This window comes from Cucurbita maxima, unplaced genomic scaffold (genome assembly GCF_002738345.1).
Source record: "Cucurbita maxima cultivar Rimu unplaced genomic scaffold, Cmax_1.0 Cma_Scf00028, whole genome shotgun sequence".
NCBI lineage: Eukaryota > Viridiplantae > Streptophyta > Magnoliopsida > Cucurbitales > Cucurbitaceae > Cucurbita > Cucurbita maxima.
The window spans coordinates 3,341,736-3,363,945 of record NW_019272044.1 but is presented as its reverse complement, the minus strand read 5'-3'; the positions used below and the strand labels follow the sequence as shown (position 1 = coordinate 3,363,945).

Below are 22,210 nucleotides of genomic sequence, written 5' to 3'. Positions count from 1 at the left end.
TCAAGCTCACTGCTAATAAAAATTGTCCATTTTAACTCATTACATATCACCGTCAGTCTCACAATTTTAAAACATCCTGATTAGAAAAATGTTCATGAGATCCATTCCTACCTATTTCATTATCTATATTTAGAAGAACAATCCCTACTCATTTCATTATACATACAATCAAATATATTCCAACCTCACCTCCTGCCATCCCCTACAGAAGGGCAACCAATGAGCGAAGGCCAACAAAAAAATGTTCAGTGTTTCTATCACAATCTCAAATGTAAACAATGTTGAATGATCATGTTCAGTTTTTCTCACCTTATGGCCTCATTTAGCTGATGAATTGTTTGCCTGTTTTTGATGAAGCTGTTTAGACTGCGTGTTGCTAGTCTTCGACTCTTTCGGTTTTTCCCTCGATTCTTCGACCTGTTCCAATGCCTCAAGAACTTCTTGCATGGAGGGGCGCTTTCTAGGATCTGTTTCCAGGCATTTTAGAGTAAGATCTCCCACTAGAGCGGCTGCTCTCAATGAATATTGACCTTCTATTCTTGCATCCATTAACCTTTTGATCTTTTTTTTCTTCTCCAAGCGTGGCTTAGCCCATTCGACCAGATTGCGCTGTTCGTAGCTCCTATTCGGATCATGTGCTCGCAAGCCTGTCATAATCTCGAGCAGCACCACACCAAACCCATAAACGTCGCTCTTCACGTATAGATGACCTGTGTAGGATCAGTAATGGCAAAGAACATGATTTTCAATGTTGACGCAATAAGATTGATTAGAGAACTTGTGAAATCAAATTATATATGTCCTGTATCACCAATATACTCTATTAGGAATCACGACTCTCCACAATGGTATGATATTGTCCACTTTGACCATAAGCTCTCATGGTTTTGCTTTTGGTTTCCCCAAAATGCTTCATTCTAATGGAGATAGTATTCCTTACTTATAAATTCATGATCTTCCTCTTAATTAGCCAACGTGGGACTACTTCTCTCAATAATCCTCAACATACTCCTCCAGATGGTCATTGTTTCTACTTCTCCTCTATGCATTTGCAAGAAAATCGAATAACCAAGCTATTTGCAATATTTGACTCAACAATGACAGATATTATCACCTGTACTAACGTATTCCGGGGCAACGTAACCGTACGTGCCCATAATTCTTGTTGTTACATGTGATTTTTCACCTGCAGGCCCCAATCTTGCCAAGCCGAAATCCGAGATTTTTGAGTTGTAATTCTACACGTGAATATAAAAGGGAAAATTTAGATAGAATGGTAAGAGAAAGATGAAATGAGGGGAAATCAGGATGGACCAAGAAGTTCAACAGTGTGTTAACATTATCCATGAGTATATAAACATATCTAATAATGAAAGATATGATGGATAACATGAAATTACCAGCTATTTAATTTCCAGTTACAAAGACATCATTTAAATATTGCAATTAGCTAAAAATAGACTGCAGAGAGAATTGGACAAACCATATCTAGAAGTATGTTGGACGCTTTAAAATCTCTGTAAATAACTTCTTTTTCTGCGGAATGCAAGAAAGCCAAGCCTCTAGCTGCGCCAATGGCAATCTTGAGCCTTCTTTCCCAAGAAAGGGGTTCTATGGAAGAACGCCCTGTCCATCACAAAAGCCAAAGATCAGCACAGATTATGAAGAATCAATTTAAACTTATCCTTTGTTTAAGGAAATCATACTTCCAAAGAGATGGTTTTCCAAGCTTCCCCTGGGCATGAATTCATATGCAAGAAGCAATTCTTCATCATCCCAGCAGAAACCCAATAATTTGACAAGATTTGGATGATTCAACCGTCCTAAAAAGTTCACTTCAGCCTGCATTATATCAAATGAAGAGTTGGACATTATTCGACCTTGCACAGTAGACTCCGATCGAATCGATAAATTTGCAAAAACCATCTACATACACCAGCAGAGCTCCCAAGTCCTAATAGCATTTACAGGTAAAAAAACAAATGCGCCAGTTCTTACAGGTTCTAGTTTTATGTTTTTTTTGGGCTTCATGAGTAGAAACATGTAACTACAAATTTCCAATTTAATCTGTGTCAAACAAGGTATGCAAAAAATGAAATTTTAAAAAGTTCGAGCAAAAAAATGGCATGTCAAGTATGACAGAACAAAGGCTACATTCTCTGGCACACATAACTTAACGTCAAATGATTGATGGACTATGTCACCAGTTCAATTGATACCTCAAACAGTCAATGAACATGAAAATGAAAAGCCCTTTAATCCTTGCAGTATTTAGGCTAATTCTAAATTTGTAGATGGATCTTCGTAGTTCTGTTTAGGACAAATAATAATAATAATATTGTTCATCTACTTTTGTTCAGTAGCTAAGAGTTCCATATAAAGCAAGAACGGGAACTAATTATTTCTATTGACCAAAGAATACTCAATACAGTATAGTAGATGATCCAAGAATGAGCTAAATTTTTACCTGCCACTCCTGAAAACCTTGGACACTTTCTGTGTTTAATTTCTTAATGGCAATCACCATTCCAGAATTGCTCTTAGAAGGAGCCAGCGTCTTCTCATCAACCCAGCCCTTATACACCTTCCCAAAACCTCCCTGACCGATCAAGGATTCAGGTCTGAAGTTTTTGGTAACGAGTTTCAGCTCAGCGAAGCTGAACTCCTTCAAGTTTGGTTGGTCAAGGATTTTCCCGTTCGGATAGCGCTCATTCACATCCACGCTCGCCGCCTCTGAAAATAGACTTGCGCCGGCGGTGCTATTGGTACCTGAAAACCCTACGCTCTTGCTGTGATTGCTCGATGTCCCTATGAAATGGCACAAGATACAATCAAATCAACGGTAGAAACAAAAAGAATCACAGCTCAAAGCAGAAAGTGAATCTGAAATGCATTCTAAAAGTAACTTAGAAGATAAATCGTTTGAAATTAGTACCTGGAGTAGAAGATAGCGTCTGGCTGCTAATGGAACTAGCACGAGGAGTTGAAGAATGTAAACAATTTCCCATTCTTAACAGTTCTATTGCGTTCAATCAACGAAACAAAAACTTCAGCAATTCTCGTCCGCAAATCAAAGAAGAAGAAACTGAAGTCAAGACCAAAATCTTAGGGAATCGGCGAAAAGCGAGCAGGAAAGAAAAGGAAAAGCCTCTATACGTCGCTTATCATTGGATTGCGCACTCTTCCATAACTGGAGCTTGAATTTCTCGGTCAATGGAACCAAAAAGAAAAATCCACTCTCGTAATCGCTGACAATTGATGTGAAAAACGCACAAAAAGACTTTCAAGCTTGTAATCTGATAACAGATTACGCATTCAGACCTCAAACTTTTCAGTTCTCTCTCCGCAACGATTTCGAAATCATCTCTGAGGCGAAGACTGGAATTATAGTCTTCTCAAACTCATTGAACACTTCAATTTTTTTATTTATTTCCTTTGAGAATTCAGACCATTTATGTAATATATATATATAATATATAATCGTTCAAGGGATTAATTATATTGTAAAATACAAAATAAAATTTTGTATGAACTAAAAATAAATAATAAATAGAAACAAAGGTTTATTTATTTTACTTTTAAAATATTCCTATTTTTATCCCTATTTTCACAGTTTCAGATTTAACATGAAAAAGATTAATTATTTATTATAAAAAATTGAGGAAGCAATACATTTTAAATGTGACCAAATTTTAATTTATTCCATTAATCAACCATCGTTTAAAGATTCATGAAATGTGGAAAATAATATAAACAAAGACATTAGTGATGCCTTTTATTTATTTATTTATTTATTTTTACACAAGGTGATGACCTAATTAATGAATTATGATTAATTTTAAGTTTTTTTAATGATTGAAATCCACTCACAAAAACAAAATCATTCTCCCCATTATTTTAAAAATTATTATAATTTTGTTACAACTCTAATAATAATAATAATAACAACAATAATTTTAACCATTTAGATTATTTTATAACAATCTTAAAACCCTATCGATTTTTAATCCAAATCGAAAAAAAATGTAACCCAACTCAGCTCTCATACTTTGGTTTATATATAATTGTTTGGATCATTGAATCGTATGACTACCTTTTATAGAAACCACAAAACTTAGTCACTTAGCCAATATACCCATTTTTCAAAGTACAATTTTAAAGGGATAAAATGTTAAAAACGTGAAATTACATAGACCTATAGACCTAAACGTCAAGAGTATTTATAATAGTACAAAATATTTAACATTGTTAATATTAAAAGTATTCAAATGAACTACCGAATTTGGATTAGGTCAGAGTTTGAATTATCCAATCCAAATGTTAAAGACAAAAATCTTAATTTGAGTTGCAAACACGTCACCTCGGTCATAGGGGGTTGCTTGGGGAGAGTATTAGTAAATAGATATTAATTGGTAAAAATAATAGCAACAAATAAACTATTATTTTTACTTAAAATAAATAAAATTAAAAAATATAGTTGAAAAATTAGAAATTAATTAGAACATAAAGAAAAAAAGTCAAAAGAAAGAATTTTTTTAATTAAAAAAAAATGGGAAGAAATATGTGGTAAAGGCATTCAGACCTTCACATCTTGGTCGGCTCCAGCTGTGTGGAAATTAATGAAAATAAAAGAGTAATTAAATATTTCAATAGAAAAATTCAAAGTCCAACGTTCCATTTGACTTGGAACAACCATTTTGCCCCTTTTCTTCCCCTTTTTTCCTAGCTGATAAAGCTCCAGAGTTTGACAAAGGTTTACATTGCCCAGTCTGATTAAATAAGACCACAACAGCATCGATGAAAATAAAACGATAACGCTATGCATCATCAAACAAACAAACAAACAAACAAACCTCAAGGGAAAGTTATGGTTTCTCCCCCATTAAGGAGAATGCATATAATTAAACTAAACTTGTGTAACATGAAGTGTTTGATCATATAGTGTATAGGAAATCCACCTACGTTCTTTTGCATTCTTTAAGGGAGTGCTTCGGTCGCATGCATGGTCTTGCATTGTCATGTATTTGATTGAATCCTGCAGACGCCAAAAGAAACATCAGCAACATATACTTTGTTGATTCAAATGGAGGTATGCCCGACACCCGACCAATCTCAGAGACGAGGTTGCAGGGAAGTTTTCCAGGACCAATTTGCCAACTACGACGACAACACTATGCATGATAAGTAGATTCAACGAGTCGTAATATGCCATCATCATTAGCTCTCTTCGCCATCATCGTCTTGATGGACTGCAGTTGAAGTTGTCTTGGGAAAGAATTCTTCGTTAGGATACATCTTCTGAAATAGCTGTCAAGTACAAACCAAGGGAAAAGAATGTTTACGTTTTAGTGCCAAAATGTTGTGCATGTATACATTCATTAAGACATGGAAAGATTGCTCGTAATCCCTCATGCATGCATGGTGGCAACACTCGAAATATGACAGGATATGTCTATTGAGATTCTGTCTATGAGATGCTGGATGTGGTTATTAGATTTCTGACAGGAAACGATCATGGGGGAGGGAATCTGTGAGATCCCACAACGATCGGAGAAGAGAACGAAGCATTCTTTATAAGGGTGTATAAATCTCTTCTTAACAGACGCGTTTTAAAAACCTTGAGGGGAAGCTTGAAAGAGAAAGCCTAGAGAGGACAATATCTGCTGGCGGTTGGTTTGGGCTGTTACAAATGGTAATAGAGCTAGATACCAGGCGGTGCATCAGCGAGGATGTTGAGCCCCGAAGGGGGGTAGATTATGAGATCCCACATTGGTTGAGGAGGAGAATGAAGCATTCTTTATAAGGATGTGTAAACTTCTCCCTAGCACACGTGTTTTAAAACCTTGGGAGAAGCCCGAAATGGAAAGCTCAAAGAGGACAATATCTACTAGCGGTAGGCAGAATCCTTATTTCTTAGAGAAACTTGCGGGTTCGAAGTGAATATGCAACTCAACAGATATGTCAAAGGAACCGTATACCTCAAATGTTGCATTCAAAAGGTCATCGTAGTTCAGATTTCCATCAGGCATAGGAGTGAAGCTCACTGGTCCAAATTGACCCTGAAAAATTAACAACATTTTACTGGTAGATTTACATTGCAGTCAGCTGAACAAGATGCATGTCAAGGTTAGAACAAAGGGTTTAATCATCCAATCACAAATATCATCCCAAATGATTTAGTTCTCTACTATAGATCAGATAAAAAAATGATCATTAACTGTATGCCTTCAAAACATCAAGAGACCATAACTTTACGGATAAAAAGAAGGGACATAAAGGTGCAAAGAAAAAATTATGGATCTTCATCCTTCTCGAAGACCACCTTTCATGATCAACAAAGGAAGCCCTCCTGAACAATTACCTTGATCATGAATTCATGATCAACACCTGTAGCATAACTCTTACCTCTATTAATACTAAGCCCCAAAATTGGCAGGAAAGAATATGCATCAATATGCAAAGATCCAATATCTTTATGACCAGTGGAAGCAAAAAAATAGAAAGATCTACTCTAACGGAGTAAAAAACAACATATTTCTTCTGGGTTTAAGATTTGACACTGATAACTCAAGGTGGGCACCCAACACCCAGCCTTTTGAAGTGGATTCAGATGCTCGGACGTGGAGCCATCCCTCCTTCAACTATCTAAGGATGCCTATAAGTGTTTAAAATCCATTACAAAACAAAAGACTAAGTTCAATCCCTCCTCCAACTATCTAATATACCCTTGGTAAACATCCCAGAAGCTATGAGACAAACATTAGGGTCTTGGGATTTCTTTCGGAAAGGGTTCAGTCCTTCATGAAGGCAGCCCCACGGTAAACTGGAATATGGTCTCTATTTCAATTGTCAATGGTGGCCTAAGTATGGGTCAAATCTACAACAATAGGCATATTTTCGAGCTAAATTGTTAAAGCCTTTCTCATATGAAGAAAATTCCCTGTGATGGAATGTAAATTTGGAACATTGATTCATGTCCTAGTGATTATCTCGGAGTTCAGAGATGATACTAGGCAATCAAGTTTCTCCTTTGCCTCTCTTTTCCTCAACCTTTATGCCATCTTCACTAACTCCTTCAAGACCCTAGTCCACACTTCATACGAAAACCGTCTGGTTGGAGAGTATTTTGGACTCCAACAATCTTTTTTTTTTTTTTTTTTGACCCCTTGATCATTCGAATTCTTTCACTTACAGCTCTCTCCTCTAAGATACTGACTCCCCTAAACTAAACAGATTCTAAACACTGATATCTATTAAATTCAAGAAAGATAAAGATCTTCATTAAAAAGTTCTATTAGAAAGCATCAACACCAAGATAAGATCCAAAGTAGGAACCCTTCTTTGGCTCTCTTTCCAAATAGATGCATCCTTTGTGAGAGAGCAGAATAATCTCAAAATCGCATATGATTCACTGTCATCACACTTCCTCTTCTAGGACGTACTTCTCTAATCTATTTGATGATGCACTCCCTTGGAATTTAAGGTTGGACCTAATAGCCTTGGGGCATCCTCTCCTCACTAATCACAACTTCAAGAAGGTTAAAAAGCTGTTACTCAATCGTGGAAGGAAAGCTAGCCACTACATATCAGAATGTCACAGTAGAATGTCAGTATTATATAATATATATTATTTCTATCATGCTATTTTTGTAGTTTTATTTCAGAAATCATGGAGGTATAGCTCAGATCTTACAGGTTAGAAGCTTAAGTGCCATGTTTTTACAGTTATGACTAGAGGTTAACAAAATGATCTCCAAGTTTTTTATGGAACTGTGAGAATTTTTATAGTTTTTGCTTTTATTATTGGTTTCTTAGACTTTGTAACTGCTCTCGAACTTCTTTTCTTCGTTGTGTTTCAGTTAGAGACCCTCTGTGTACTTTTCTCTTATCATTGTTAATAAGGAAAAAATAAGGACGCGGATACTTATATTTTTATATGAGTGGCACCAATTAATATGAGGATATGATTAAGAAGCAAAAGCACAGTTCTGTGGACATCCAGCAATTCTCACCGCACTTGATTCCTGAATGTATGATGCACTCCAAAGTAAACATGAACCCTTCTCTTCAGCATTGATATTTTGATCAACAGAACTAGCATCAGAACATTCAGAAGCAAAGAGTGATATGATTGAATTTATAGCGGCACGGACCATCTCTTTTCCTTGATTAGCGTTAGCACATAAGGTAGAGATGTATATGACAAACCTACAGCAAGAAGGAAATTCTGTCAAACAGGTTCAAGTGGCATGACAGCATCATTTAAACTCCAAACTAAAGCTTGCAAAACATTGAAAATGATGAAAACAAAAATTGGTTCATGTTTTGAAAAAGCATATCTATAAGTTGCGTTACTTGTTAGATGTAAAAAAAAAATCATAATAACTTAATATGTTCCTATTAACCGAACTGCTCATAATAATAAATAAATGTTGAGAATCAGAAATTAACTACCATTGTAATCAGTACCCTGCTTCTCAACAATCACCTCCACTTTCTTTTTGGCAGAAATCAACAGGGGATGACAGGAAATTTATGGGAGAATAAAAGCATATGCTCGCTCTTGTCCAGTAAGTTTGCTTAATTAAAGAGTGATAGATAAGTTACAAANAAAAAAAAAAAAAAAAAAAAAGATTTAGTTAAAATTAGACATTACTTCAAGCATTGTATCGAAATCTTTGAACTTTTAAAAAAATTAACTATGTCTTTACACTGAATTATGCTCATCTTTTGTCCAAGTGAACTACAACAGTTAATGGGTACAAGGATGGCACTTTCTTTTATTATGATGACAAACTATACCTTCAGACTTCGTAAAGGTAAGAATATACACTAGCAAATAAGAGAGGGAAGGAAAAAAAAAAAAAAAAAAAAAAAGAAACTCATCACAATAGGAGCCAGACCAAGCCTGACACCTCGTTTGAAATTTGAGTTGACACGATCTAACAGTCAGTTGGCCAGTTGAATTGGATAAATATGACTTGACATGCAATAAGGATGAATAGATTTAGGAGAGTGCTAGCGTTGGTAGTTGGATCAGGTAAATTACCCACCAACCGATCTCCCAAACCTGTCCAGCGAGTTGCTAGATCATGCCACCTCTAAATTTGAAAAAAATGGGTGTCACACTTCCATTCCACCAACTGATGTTATCGGTGGAAACGAAGATAAGCCTAACTCGAAGCCTGATGATACTGATTAGTCAACCTGGCATCCCTATCCATTAATATGTTTGAGATCAAGAGCATGATTTACTTCCACTTAGCCATCCCTTTGAGGATGCAAGCCAACAAAGCTGAATGCCCAGTAGGTTAAACAATTTTGTCTATACGAGTAAAATTTGTTTAATATACAAGCCTACAAAATTGTTCTCAAGCTGAAGAACCTAATATTTTTCTCACGTTCACTGGGTTCAAAGTTGAAGACTACCACCTAAAGACAACATTTGATAGTGCCTAACCAATGGGCTGGAAATAAAACATATCAAGACAGCACCTCTCTGACCGTGGCTTTAAGAAGACATTCACAAAAATATTTCGATGGCCACAATCCACAGGCCTTGAGCACTTTTCAAAAAACAAGTTAGTCATTTTGTTGGGCAGAATAAGTGTATCAACTATTTTTCTTTTTTTTTTTTTTTTTTTTTTTTTTTTTTTTTTTGGTTAAGAAAAATAATTTATCATTAATGAAAGTGAAGAATAGGTTCAAAGAATGAGAGCACAAGAAAATAGATGACAACAGTGAAGTTATTTAAAAAACTAAAATGAACTTACATATCCTCTGGACAAACAGCTAAATTGCCACCTATCTGGAGAACCCGAACTGATGAAACTTGCTCGGGAAACAAAGCTAAGGTGAATGAAGGAAAATTGTTAATTCTCTCCTACTAAATGGTTTGTTGATAACATAGATAAAACCAAGGACTGCTTACCTTTAGGAGGATAAACCAGCAGGCAGTTCCTGACGTCTGATACCAAGGAGTGCTTTGTAATATATATTCCTCTGGCCACCTTGTCGTTAGCATCCCTCAAGCTAACGTCTTGAAGGCTTTCTAGAGATAAGTTTAACTGTCGGGGAACCATAAAGCATGGATCCAGCACCAACTGGTGACTAAAGATGTCCTGTCCAGAAGCCAACCGAACACCCTTATAATGCTCATTACTCTGCAATATTTCAAAATGTACTATATCAATCCATTTTCATCTCAATGGCAGAGTTTCATTCCAAGTAGTGCCCACAAGAAAAAGAAAAACATACTATCATAATTCTAAACCTTGTCCTTTAATAGAGCAACCACAGGCATTCGCAATACCTGTACAATAAAGAGAATATCTAAGTAAGAGTAAAAGTTCAATCTTATCAAGAAAATGAAAGATAAAGGTGAGTCTGCTAAACCATTTGATACTCAGCAGAAGTGAAAAGAAAAAATAAAATGAAACCGACATTTATATTTTAATTAAGAGATGCATCTAATATATAAAGAAGGAAAGTTGATTGCCTAAGCAATATAGATGTATTATTTGCAATCCGACGCACAAATAAGGCAATAAGAAATATTTTTAGTAACAGTCCACAATCTTCATAGGTCATCTTCTGCCAATGAGGTGGGGGTAAAGCTAGAGGCAATAGACATTGTATAACAAGTTTCCTTGGACAATCAACTGCTTAGAACCACCTAATTCCTAAGAATCCCCACCAAAGATCAACCCTAAAACAATGTGAATAGCCACATTGACTACATGTCATCAAGGCACCGGGAAAAGCTATTTTCAGTATCAGAATCCTATACCAGTTTTTTAAATGATTAAAAGCCAAACTTTCACTGAGAAAAAAAATGAAAGAATACATGGGAAAACAAAAAGGGAAAGCCCACCAAAAAGGAGAAGCCTACAAAAATAGCCTTGAATCTAACAGAATAACATTTAACAGCAAAAACGCTTGGTAATAGAAGCCCAAAGTGACATTTTGAACCTAATACAGGACCACACCTCTCAGGAGCCTCCCAAAAGACATCAAACAATGACACAAACGCCAACTTTCCTCTCTCAAAAAAAAAAAAAAAAAAAAAAAGATGGAAAGGAAACTCCTCAATCATCTCTTTGCAGCTTCTATGTGTCACCAAACCAAAAACAAACTCTTCAAAAATTTTAATCAAAACTGCATGAGTAAAGTCATGAGCGCAAAGCATATCATCAAGATTCTCTGCTCCCTCCTGCGAAGAATGCAACACAATGGTCCCATCAGGTTGCAACATTCTCGAACTCTCTCCAAGGTGTTTATTCTTCCATGGATAACTTGCCAAACAAAAAACTTAAACCTTCTTTGGAATTTTCACCTTCTATAGTGAGGAAAAGGCTGAATCACTCAAGGAAGACAGGTTCACTAAACAAAGAAAGAAGGATTTATACCAGAATTCTTTAGAAGGACAAGGGTTCTAAACACAAACATCCCTTCTCCCTGTTACCGCCAAACTTCCCTAGCATCATAGGGATCAATAATATCTAATGTTTCCCTATTAGATAAGAACTCTATCAATATCTAATGTTTCCCTATTAGATAAGGCTCAGTTGAAACCCAAAGAAGGAAAGGACATGAACGGCCACAAAATAGCGGCCACTAGCTGATTCCTCATAAAGAACAATAGTAATAAACAAAGGAACAAAGATTAGTGGGGTCTATCCCCCAGCCATTTATCCTACTAGAATAAGGTGACCACCCAATCGAACTACAAACAAAAGTCAATATGAAGGGAAACTCCTCAACCATACCTAAATGTGCTTCCAAAACCACTCGAGGTCCATTCAAAAGGGAACAACCCAGATTTTCTCAGACCTTATGCCAAAAGGAACTACTCTTGATGAAACTGTCACGACCATTTAGCCAAGAGGACTTTGTTGCGAGCTCTCACATTCCCAATTCTTGAATTTCCAAAGACATATAGGTTTGTCAACATCTCACACTTTATTAAGTGTATCTCTTTCCCTCCCTCAATCCGTCCCAAAAGAAATCCCTTATGTACTTCTCCAAAGTTTAACTCGCCAATTCCAAAATAACACTCCTCAAATAAGAGGAGAACTTATCACGAATCATGTCAACAATTGAGTTCCAAAACGACAGACATTTGGAATTATGACCTAAAAGGAGGCCTAAATACAAAGGGAAGGATCCCACCTTGCACCTGACCATTTCAAAACACTTTCTAACCTTGACCGGAGACACCAAAGAGCTGAACCCAAAAATGATTTCAAAGAATGCGTGAAAATTGTTCAGGAAGACAAGCAATAATTCTATATGATAGCAGAAAACGATACTATCTTCTGCAAACTGACGATGGAAGAAGGGTAAGTTACATGAATTCTACAATTTCATAATAACGCAGAGATCAATTTTTAAATAACAATAATAATAGTGTAAGGCAGTGAAATTAAGCCCTAGACTGAATAGTATTAAAGCGTTATAGAAACAAAACTGCTTCATTAAGAGGGAGAAGAATGAAGATGTGTTATGCTGCTGAACAAAAAATAAATAAGTAATTTACGACCATTTCATGAACTAGAGACATTCTATTGTGGGTAGAGAGACTAGAATCCTTTAAAGGCAACTTACATAAAGACAACCTTTAACTGCAGCACGACGGCAAAATGCTTGAGAAAGCTCCCCTTGACCATAGATAGGGTATAATAGAGCTCCTTGTGCATTTTGAAACCTATTAGAAATTAACAGAGTAAAGAAAAAAGTTGCATAAGAAATGCTACTCCATTTGCTACAGAAGTAAAGACAAGCAGCACTAAGGTAACAGGGGAAATCTTATATTGATATACAACTTTCAAATTATAAAAAGGCATGCTGGAGTTTATGTCAACGAAAGCAATCAAAGCCATGATTCATAAAATTAGCCAAGTCAGAGAGCTTTTCATTTAGCCAAGGTGCGTCACACCATAAACAAGTCCAACGTGAACGTAAAGAAGACAATAACCTGCCAATAGAAGTGTGGTAGAGAGCTAAACGGTCGATTCCTTCTTTTGTAAGTAATTTTTTCTTACCAACTTCAGTGTCGTTCTGATCATAATCCGCCAAGGATATGGCATACAGAATTATCCTGCACATTATTAGAATAGGAGGATCGTGAGCAACAGGAAATCATAAAGTAGTAAGTTTACGACTCAGTTCAAATCTGGGTGTAATAGTTGCTCAAACTTTTTGGTTGGGATTAATAACCAAAACTGGACGTCAAATGTGATAATATCAGGGCCCTTCAGAACTTGAACAAGAAACGTTAAACACTCATACATTAACAATTCTAACCGATTGGCTTACGATTTCATCTTCTGGGGCAACCGCAATTTATTCAAGAACTCCACAAAAGGACTGTCCAAGTCCTCTTGGGAAATTTTGGAATTTTCATTATCCTCAGCGGGAAGCAAATGCTGCTGAACAAGTTTGAAAAACCTCATCAACTGGTTTTTCTCCGTCAGACTCAAACTCTTGTCCTTAAATATAGCTGCTCGAGAACCAGGCACATTAACCAATTTGCCATTCTCATCCCAAAAATAGCTCGCATCAATGCTCTTAAATTCCAAATACTGGTTGACGCCCGCTTTCAGAACCGCATCGATGCATTTATCGGCACAAAACAGAACCCTCGGTCCAGCCAAATCAATATTGAACTTTCTGGAATGCTCTTGAAGGACTTCAGGTGCGTAAGAGGAGATTTCAACATCCGAGTACAAAGACCTAGTTTGAAGATCAACAGAGACGTAATCAAGAGCATCGTCAGTAGCGGAGGGGGGCGAGGGCGGTGACGGGACAGAGGCGGAATTGAGAAATGAGGCAAGGTCGTGTAGGGGAAGAGTGGCAAAGTGACCTCCATAGTAAGGGTTAGGGTCGAGGTGGAGAACCGTTTTGCCGGCGGCGGAGGCAGCGGCGGCGATGATGGATTCGGCCAAACCAGTGCCAACCACGATTAGGTCAAAGGTGGTGGGATCGATTAGAGGGTCGGGAGAAAGGTCGGTCATTTTGAGAATGAATTGGAGCAACTAAACACAATGATTCGTCGCTCCAACGGCGCTGCCTCCGAAACAATCTCCAAATGGAATGTCTTTTTCTTCTTCTTCTTCTTCTTCTTCTTCCTCCTTCGGCCCACGGTCAAAAGGCCGCTATACCATGGGACCCGACCACCCTCTCATGGTCGGTGACTGTAATTTACAAAATACAAATTAACCCATAATTTAAACCATCATTTTGAGGGTGACACAGAAAACCTTTGCATTGTCAAATTTGTAAAAATAAAAATTTTGTTCATTATTTTGCATTTCACAAGGTTTTTAGATAATTGAAAATAACAGTTATTTATCAACTCTCTTGTTAAGAAAAATTGATCGATGGCACAACTAAGAGAGCATCGAAAAAGAAGTTGATGAAATAGGGAATTTGCAAGAATTTTACGACATAGATTGAAGAGAGGAAGAGGAAGAGGTGACAAAATGTGTATAAACAGTTTTCGTTCACATACTAATAATACGATCCTTCGTATACTAACAATGTTAAAGTTTTTTTCGACTATTTTTTAATGTTTAAAAATATTGATACATCTTTTAAGAGAAAATGTCTACCATGTTTTTTGTATTAATATTTTATATAATTTGGCAGGATAAAAATAAGACTAAATTACAAAATTATTTTATTGAACTTTCCAGTTTAGGTTAAAATGTAACAGATCCTTAAATTATATGCTAGGTCTATGTTATTTTTAAATGCCAAATAAAATAAGAAATAAATGTAAAATTAAAAATCTAACAACATCTTATTAAATACTTTTTAAATGGTAAAAAAGATGGAGTCAAACAATAACAATGCTTTTTGCCCTTTCAAAATAACGATGTCAAATAGATTTTGGCAAATTTTAACACTAAACAGAGAATGGTGTAATGGTTTCACCCTAAAAATTCAATGAATGTTGCAATTTGCATTGTTCATTCAAAAAGATTGTCAGTGATAAAAATATAGAAACAGACACTATTCCAGATCCTAATATATGTCCAAAATTATTAAATAATTTCTATAATAATTTTGAAATACTTATGATATACCAATAATAATATTATAATTTTTTTAAAAAAGAATAAGAATATTATTGAAAAGGAAAATAGCAACAATGCTGAACCTCATTTGAATGAATATAAGAAGAAAAAGTGGTGGGGCTGAAAAACTTGTCCAGCCTCTCCTAATTGAAATTTAGGAAAAGATGGGTTGCCCAAGATTTTACATAGTGTCACAATCGTCGCCTTTTCAAACATGACCGTAACACAATAGCATACGGTGATGTATCATTCATTCTACATCACATTTATCTTCAATCACCTTTTCAGCGGACAACCTGACATACAAATTTGCTAACCCGTGTCGACAGTATCAACCAAGGTATAATTCCAACCTGCAATTCATCATTACAACATAACTAATCAGGTAAAGATTGTAGCCTTAGACAGTAGTTTCATGTTATCACCAGTAGTATGCTAATAGAACTACCGAACATATCGACTCTACAAAAGAAATCAAATATAACACCCCCTCATATTCAAGGTACTTGGGAACTTCGCTCTCATAGTATACTAACTCGAGCCCTAATCCAACAAAACAATTGCCTACCTTTAACTTTCCCCCCTCACTTTGTTTACTACGAATCACTCTAACTCCCCTCGAATTACTCTATAATATTTTTTGGGGTAAGAAACTGAGCTTTTAGTGAAAAAAAAAAAATGAAAGAATTTACAAGGACATACAAAAAACAAGAAGAAAATTCCAGGAAAAACTATAAAAAGGGATGCACTCGTAACAAAATCAAACCAAGATCATAAGTACAAAAAGATCTTGTAACCGATGCCACAATGAAGCGTTAAACCTCACCACCTCCCCCACCTCATTTCATGATCCACCCCCTAAAAATCCTATTGTCTCTCTCAAGACAAATCCCACAAGATAGTAATGAAACTAGCATGCTACAAAATTTTCCCTTCTTCCCCAATAAAGCAAACCCAGCAGTACCTCCTCAATCAAAGCTCAACAGTTACCATCCCATGCCAAACATTAGCCACTATCACAGCCTCAATACCCTAAATCATATTCCTAATTCTATCATATCATGTATAGGGATGCTGAACATGTAAGTATCATTTTTTGAATAGGGGTAGTGGTATTATGCTTGAGGGATAAAATAAATTGACTATGATCTAAGAGGTTATTTACGGACAATTGAGTAGTGATTATTGTTCTACCTTCACATAATCATTTACGATACCTCCAGCCTTCCAAGATAAAACTCTTCCTGCAGAAGGGGGAGCATCAAGACACTATAATAGTTAATACTTAAATGAAATGAAATTTCTTTTTAGTTGTTCTTCAGAAATTTTCTGGCAATGAGAGTGATTACCAAATGGCTGCACAAGGTGATGAGGTACAGTTGCAACAGAAACTCTCCAAAACCAGAAAACCAGCGTAATATACATAAAAACCTACACGACCACAAGATAAGTAACTTTGTAAAAGAACCCCCAACAAATAAACACATTACTTAGAACATTCAGTACAATAAATCACCTTTGATATCAACAGTACTCGACTGTATAAACCATAGGATGTCTTTATCTCCTTATTACGTGATTCTTGATCTGGCAGCAATGTCATTCAAAATGAATCTATAATGTAATCTGAAGTATCTAATTAAGTAGTACTGAAGGGAACAAAAGCAATTATTGGGGGAAAACAGCGGAAATAAGATTAACAGAAGTTGAGCCTAGTTTATGATGATAAATACGAATATTTGCTGCCCTTATATTATAGTTTGCCTTCAAAATGCATTTTGAGTGACAGTGGATTTTAGACAAAATAAGAATACAAGTCCACAAATCATTGCTTCTGCTAGTTGGATAACTTGAAACGAATTATAGAAAATAAAAAACTTGGTAAAGCCCTATATATAAGTGCTTCCCAAGCAACTGTAAAGTGGTATTTAACATGGGCCAAATGAAAAATGTGGTTTAGTGTGCCCAAAGAAATAGATACACAAACATGAAAATATGCTAGTTAAAAACTACAAACTATGATGTGACACTTGAGTAAAGGAGGAGGAACATGAATTAATCGAGACTACATCCGAATGAGAGGGATCCTAAAGATAAGATAGCTAAAAAGGCTTAAACGTAGGTAATGTGACCATGTCGCAGGGATGCAGGGGAGTGCTAGAGCCATCAAGTGCCAAGTTCGGATTCCGAATCCTAATTCGAATCTTGAACATGGATCGTTACATATGACATACACAACATTTCAAGTAAAATTTAGGGTGATATTAGATTTGAGGGAAAAAAGGATGTTATAACACATTGTCTAGTATAAAAAATGGCGCCACAACATGAGTTAATCTACGCCAACAATCTGTATTTGTTGGATACTGATACTTTATCCATGGAACATTCAATACTTTACAATAGACCTAATCAGATTCTTCAATGTACATGTGCTAATGCATACATTTACCAGAATAAGACCAACTTTACCAATGAGATGTTGCTTTCAACTTGCTATGATATACATAACATTTCTTTTGGCTCCCTCCTATGCAGAAGCAAATAACAGATTAGAGGTTGTTCGAGGGTCTCTACAATCCCAATTCATTGAACAGTCGAACCATAATCCATATATGAAATCAAGATTGGCAGCAAGAGCACCATGTTGGATGAATTTACATCTATAAGTACCCAGTTCCTTTGGATGGAATGGGTTATAACATTTACCAGCACAGACACCCGTATTACTCTTAGTTTGGAGTCTATAAGCAATTTTTTTTTTAAAAAAAAAAAAATAGACAACCATTCTTTTCTAATGGACAATAGCTTAATGGTTGCTCAAGCTTCTAATCCTGAAATTCCTATATCACATAGCAGTCAATACTCAAAGCAACATCCTCAAAACTGCTCATGTATCGCTGATTCATATAACAAACCTTACCATACAATAGCAAAATTATTCCCATTGATAAGAAGTGGTATCTCATTTCACAATACTCTTTCAGCAACTCATTAGTTAAAAAGAAAAACAGAAAAATAATTGAGTGAAGATATTAGATATTAGGGGATGATTTAATTAGCCTCACAGTTTGCCAGCTCCTTCTCCTTAGCGGCTGCCAACCTCCGAAGTTTTGCAGCCTGTGCAAATGTAGATGGTCTACACGAACATAAAAGCAAATAAATATGATCCCCAGGATAATCATAACAGTTACAAGCAATTCTACTGAATTATTGATTTGAGCCGAATTAGGCACTGTTTAATGTTGAATCCAGCTGGAAAACACTACTTACTGCGATAAGGTGCTTGCCTCCCTCAGAAGTTGCTTTATTGATTTGCGCAACTCCATTTCCACCTGGCTGTTGGAACCTCCCTGAAAAGCACATACATAATCGAAACATGAGTTTCAAAACAAAAAAGATTGACAAGATTGAACGGATAACAATTATAACATATCAAATTTCTTAGATATTAAGATTTAAAACATCAATAGATCTCCACATTGAATGCATCACGCCGCAAAACTAATCAAATCACAATGTCTTCAATCCAATATCGTGAACTTCACGAAGCACAGTAGGGAATATTGCATTCTTAAGCTTGTCAGCGCAAAAACTGAAACGCGCTACAGCCCCAAAATTTGAGGTAGGCCTCAAAATTCGACTATCAATAACAAGTTAAGGGTTGAAAATCAAGTAGAATGATAGAAAATACAAACATGAACAAGATTCCGCCGGAAAAAAAAAATCAAGCGAAAAGGCGAACCTTCTTCAGGTGCTCCAGCCATCTAGCGAGAAATTGAAAAGCGATAACGATCAAAAAAATGCATGGCGCCGCTATCGAGCTTCGATGCTCTACGATTCCTTCCGCTTCCGCTTCCGCTTCCATTTCCGGAGGATTTTTGTACCACCACAGTGAATTAATCGAACCAGAAAACTCCGTTCGTCGTTGGAATACGACGGAGGTTATTCAGGAAGAAGTTGGGCCTATCATTGGGCTTCAAACATGAATAAATGGACTTCAGTAGAAGGTCTCCAAATCTAAGGCCCAGCCCAAAGTCGTGGAGAAACAAAACGCAGCGTGTTAACCAAACGAGAAAATATCTTAGGAAAAGAAGCGAAGTTACGAAAATACCCCCAAAAAATGAGATCATTGATTACCTCAACGACGCGTTAATCGTTTTATCACGTTTATTGTGATAAGTTGCGCACTAGGAGAGGGACGAGTTTTAAGGAGGGAGGGGCAAAGACGTCATTTCGTGCTCAAACAACGGGCTTTAACTCACGTGTCTGGATCTGTTTCGAGGGAACAATTCACAGCGAAGAAATTGCAAACAACACACAAAGGAAACACAAAAGAGCGGAAAGCAAAGGGGGAGAGGCGAAGAGGAGCCAATGAGAAACGAGGACGCGGATCGCTGACGTGGCGAAAGATTTTTGAAATCCCGCCTAAACCCAGACACCTTCAATTGACATCGCGATTTCTCTCGTTTCGACTCTTCTTCTCTTCAGAGGGTTTTTCACATAACATAACTATCGAACCCAATCCCATTACGCGTCCCACGAAACAAACCAAGCCATATTTCTCCGCCACATTTCACTCTCACACTCTCTCCTTCCCTTATCTTCTTCCCAAACCCTAGACTTTTACAGGTACACTCCCAATCTCTCCGCCGCACGCTCTGCCTCTCTCCGCCAATTTTTCTTTACGTTTTTCCTCCTCTGCAGGATTCGTCATGAAGGGCGGTAAATCCAAGGCGGCGCCCAAAAAGACCGACACTAAGTGAGTTCCTCGATTACATCTCATTTTTTGTGTATATTTTTCCTTCATGTTACCATGTTGCCAAGTAGATAGTTGGATCGGACGCGTTCGTTTTGTAATTGTTGGTTCTGATCTCCGTTTTTATGACGTGTTTTGTTATTTGATTTTTTTATTTTTTTTCTAGGTTGAAGAGCAAAGGTGCTGGAGCTAGTAAGAAATCAGCGAAGGCTGCAAAGGATCCTAACAAGCCGAAGAGGCCTGCCAGTGCTTTCTTTGTCTTCATGTATATCTCTCTCTCTCCATCAAGCTTATCCATTTTTTAATCAATTTTCAGATCCGTGTTTTTTTTTTTTTTGACGTCTAGGTCACTTTTGTACGGATTTTTACTTGTTCGATTTCTTCGTTGATGAATTTGTAGGGAGGAGTTCAGGAAGCAGTACAAGAAGGAGCATCCTAATAACAAATCTGTCGCGGCTGTAAGTGATTTTAGATCTGCGCACTGTTTTTCTCTTTGTTTTTCTGTAGAAGATTCTTAGGTCGTTTTCGTTTTGTCAAATGAACAGGTTGGAAAGGCTGGTGGTGATAAATGGAAGTCATTGTCCGAAGCTGTAAGTAATTAGATGGAAATTGATGTCATTTTTACCGAGTGTTTTGTGAATTGCATGAAATTACGATTTCCTCATATCTTCACTCTGATATCAGGAGAAAGCACCTTACGTAAGCAAGGCTGAGAAAAGGAAAGCCGAGTACACTAAGACCATGCAGGCTTACAATAAGAGAATTGTACGTTCTCTGATTTTATTATCATTTCCAATAAGTTTTATACACATTCATTATTCTCAACCGTCTTAAACATGTGCGTTTCTGTTAGGCGGAGGGAGGTAATGGAGCTGAAGAAGAAGAATCGGACAAATCCAAATCAGAAGTCAATGATGAGGATGAAGATGATGATGAGAGTGGAGAGGTTCGTAAATAAGTTATGCTTTACATATGTATTTATAGATGTAAAAGGAATTAGAGAATGCCTGACAGACAATCTTTGATTTCGAATCGCAGGAAGACGATGACGAGTAAATGTTAGGGACGAGGAATGATGTGGTGGAAGAACAAGCAACAATTAACTCCTTCACAGTCCGGTGCAAAAAAAAAAAAAACTCAGCAATTTAGATTTTTCTTATGTCTCGGATGAACAGCTACTTCTTTTTTCCTTTTTTTTTATTTTTATTTTTTGGTAATTAGGATAGATGGGAGAAAAGAAATCAAGTCAAGAAAGGTTCGGGTTGAATGTTAGATTCCTTAAGTTGACATGCTTCTGTATTCAAGCAAATCTGTTAGTAATTTCACAATCATTCAGTTTCAGTTGATTATTCTACTGATATTACCTCATGAATCTTGTGTGCTTCTTCTATTCTCTGTTGGGGGAAGTCTGGAATCAGCATATTTTTACTGGTTACATTACTCATTGACTCGACCATTCGATTCGCCACGGAAATGGATTAATTTGTCTTGAGATTAACATAGAATGTAGGGTGAGTTGTCATTTTCTTGCTGACAGGATTGGAGTTGGAAAGTTTGTTTGATTCTCCAACCGTGTCAGCTTTGGTCATTGATGTTTGTTTGAGATGATGGTGTTGTGGTTGACGTCACTTTACTTTTCTCATTGAAATCTGGTTTTTTTTTTTTTTTTTTTATTGTTCATCATCATATTTCTCCTCTGGTTTCTCACCCAAGTTGAAAACGACCGGTTTTGGATTGTGATATGCCGGAGAAGTCCAAACTGATTAACTTTTCATCCTTGATTTGTGATGCACAGATCTGTTGGTATTTTGGATGGAATGAGTTACGAAAAAGAGCATTGGTTACTGGATGATAGCTTCATTTGAGGTGTTAACTTGATGTTATATTGAAGAATTTTGGGTGGATTGTCTTTGTTATTATGCCTGCAATGATGTGTCTCTTTATTGTTCTTTGATTACTAATGGTAAATGGTCTCATTCTAAGAACTCTTACTTCGTAGTAAGAAACCCTGCTAAAAAATTGAATGAAATGGCGTAATATATGATATTGAATAATCGAGTTTCCTGACATAGCTAACAAATGAGGGATGATAATATAACTTAACTACACGTTCATTTGTAATCCCCCATGAACTACCTATAGCTAACAAATGAGGGATGATGGATTTACCCACCTCAATTCTTACTCAAATTTAGAACACCACAATATTATTGCTATTTTGTATTTAAGAAAAAATTATCAGCATTTGAGCAGGAGAGTAAAGTTGATTTATGTGGTGGGAATTTGAAAAGCGTGGAGAACAGAGAGTGTGAAATTGGCATTGCCATGTCCAGGTGCTCACCTGTCTCTGTCTCTGTCTAATCCAATAGCT

General features: G+C 36.5%; 4 protein-coding genes across 6 annotated transcripts; 1 reads left to right on the top strand and 3 right to left on the bottom strand.

The window, feature by feature from the left end:
• Window positions 1–47: 47 nt before the first annotated feature.
• LOC111500208 (probable serine/threonine-protein kinase PIX13) lies at window positions 48–3,418 on the bottom strand. Of its 2 annotated transcripts, XM_023151869.1 has the most exons (7): window positions 2,936–3,418; window positions 2,468–2,808; window positions 1,707–1,842; window positions 1,484–1,626; window positions 1,115–1,238; window positions 310–710; window positions 48–202 (listed from the first exon to the last, which is right to left on the bottom strand). In XM_023151869.1, the coding sequence occupies exons 1-6, from the start codon at window positions 3,006–3,008 to the stop codon at window positions 319–321; spliced, it is 1,209 nt and encodes a 402-aa protein (XP_023007637.1). In that variant the 5' UTR covers window positions 3,009–3,418; the 3' UTR covers window positions 48–202; window positions 310–318. The 2 variants fall into 2 exon arrangements, with proteins under 2 accessions (XP_023007637.1, XP_023007636.1); XM_023151868.1 differs by having other exon boundaries at window positions 48–710.
• A 1,234-nt stretch (window positions 3,419–4,652) lies between these two features.
• Window positions 4,653–14,216, bottom strand: LOC111500204 (rab escort protein 1). The gene is made up of 9 exons (XM_023151862.1): window positions 13,318–14,216; window positions 12,977–13,099; window positions 12,607–12,706; window positions 10,274–10,312; window positions 9,932–10,163; window positions 9,774–9,849; window positions 8,013–8,208; window positions 5,979–6,059; window positions 4,653–5,307 (listed from the first exon to the last, which is right to left on the bottom strand). The coding sequence occupies exons 1-9, from the start codon at window positions 14,013–14,015 to the stop codon at window positions 5,218–5,220; spliced, it is 1,635 nt and encodes a 544-aa protein (XP_023007630.1). The 5' UTR covers window positions 14,016–14,216; the 3' UTR covers window positions 4,653–5,217.
• Window positions 14,217–15,086: 870 nt separating this feature from the next.
• Window positions 15,087–19,039, bottom strand: LOC111500212. The gene is made up of 7 exons (XM_023151875.1): window positions 18,826–19,039; window positions 18,354–18,433; window positions 18,149–18,219; window positions 16,597–16,667; window positions 16,430–16,511; window positions 16,275–16,324; window positions 15,087–15,433 (listed from the first exon to the last, which is right to left on the bottom strand). The coding sequence occupies exons 1-7, from the start codon at window positions 18,946–18,948 to the stop codon at window positions 15,365–15,367; spliced, it is 546 nt and encodes a 181-aa protein (XP_023007643.1). The 5' UTR covers window positions 18,949–19,039; the 3' UTR covers window positions 15,087–15,364.
• A 457-nt stretch (window positions 19,040–19,496) lies between these two features.
• On the top strand, window positions 19,497–21,206 carry LOC111500202 (HMG1/2-like protein). 2 transcript variants are annotated; one of them, XM_023151859.1, is made up of 8 exons: window positions 19,497–19,712; window positions 19,788–19,842; window positions 20,006–20,104; window positions 20,240–20,297; window positions 20,385–20,429; window positions 20,524–20,604; window positions 20,693–20,785; window positions 20,878–21,206. In XM_023151859.1, exons 2-8 carry the CDS (start codon window positions 19,796–19,798, stop codon window positions 20,893–20,895), a joined length of 441 nt encoding a protein of 146 aa, XP_023007627.1. In that variant the 5' UTR covers window positions 19,497–19,712; window positions 19,788–19,795; the 3' UTR covers window positions 20,896–21,206. The 2 variants fall into 2 exon arrangements, with proteins under 2 accessions (XP_023007627.1, XP_023007628.1); XM_023151860.1 differs by having other exon boundaries at window positions 19,559–19,705; window positions 19,781–19,842.
• The last annotated feature ends 1,004 nt before the right edge of the window (window positions 21,207–22,210 follow it).

What these genes read in the sequence shown, in the direction of transcription:
- LOC111500202 (XM_023151859.1), top strand. Translation starts at nt 19,796, where the DNA reads ATGAAGGGCGGTAAATCCAAGGCGGCGCCCAAAAAGACCGACACTAA. An exon ending in CCCAAAAAGACCGACACTAA is followed by an intron (nt 19,843 to 20,005) that starts GTGAGTTCCTCG and finishes TTTTTTTTCTAG; the next exon opens with GTTGAAGAGCAAAGGTGCTG. An exon ending in AGGCTTACAATAAGAGAATT is followed by an intron (nt 20,605 to 20,692) that starts GTACGTTCTCTG and finishes CGTTTCTGTTAG; the next exon opens with GCGGAGGGAGGTAATGGAGC.
- LOC111500208 (XM_023151868.1), bottom strand. Translation starts at nt 3,008, where the DNA reads ATGGGAAATTGTTTACATTCTTCAACTCCTCGTGCTAGTTCCATTAGC. An exon ending in GACGCTATCTTCTACTCCAG is followed by an intron (nt 2,809 to 2,935) that starts GTACTAATTTCA and finishes GCCATTTCATAG; the next exon opens with GGACATCGAGCAATCACAGC. An exon ending in AAGGTTTTCAGGAGTGGCAG is followed by an intron (nt 1,843 to 2,467) that starts GTAAAAATTTAG and finishes GATATAATGCAG; the next exon opens with GCTGAAGTGAACTTTTTAGG.
- LOC111500204 (XM_023151862.1), bottom strand. Translation starts at nt 14,015, where the DNA reads ATGACCGACCTTTCTCCCGACCCTCTAATCGATCCCACCACCTTTGAC. An exon ending in TACCACACTTCTATTGGCAG is followed by an intron (nt 12,707 to 12,976) that starts GTTATTGTCTTC and finishes AATTTCTAATAG; the next exon opens with GTTTCAAAATGCACAAGGAG. An exon ending in GCTGGTTTATCCTCCTAAAG is followed by an intron (nt 9,850 to 9,931) that starts GTAAGCAGTCCT and finishes CATTCACCTTAG; the next exon opens with CTTTGTTTCCCGAGCAAGTT.
- LOC111500212 (XM_023151875.1), bottom strand. Translation starts at nt 18,948, where the DNA reads ATGGAAGCGGAAGCGGAAGCGGAAGGAATCGTAGAGCATCGAAGCTCG. An exon ending in GGAGAAGGAGCTGGCAAACT is followed by an intron (nt 16,668 to 18,148) that starts GTGAGGCTAATT and finishes CATTGCTGCCAG; the next exon opens with ATCAAGAATCACGTAATAAG. An exon ending in TCGTAAATGATTATGTGAAG is followed by an intron (nt 15,434 to 16,274) that starts GTAGAACAATAA and finishes GATGAATTGCAG; the next exon opens with GTTGGAATTATACCTTGGTT.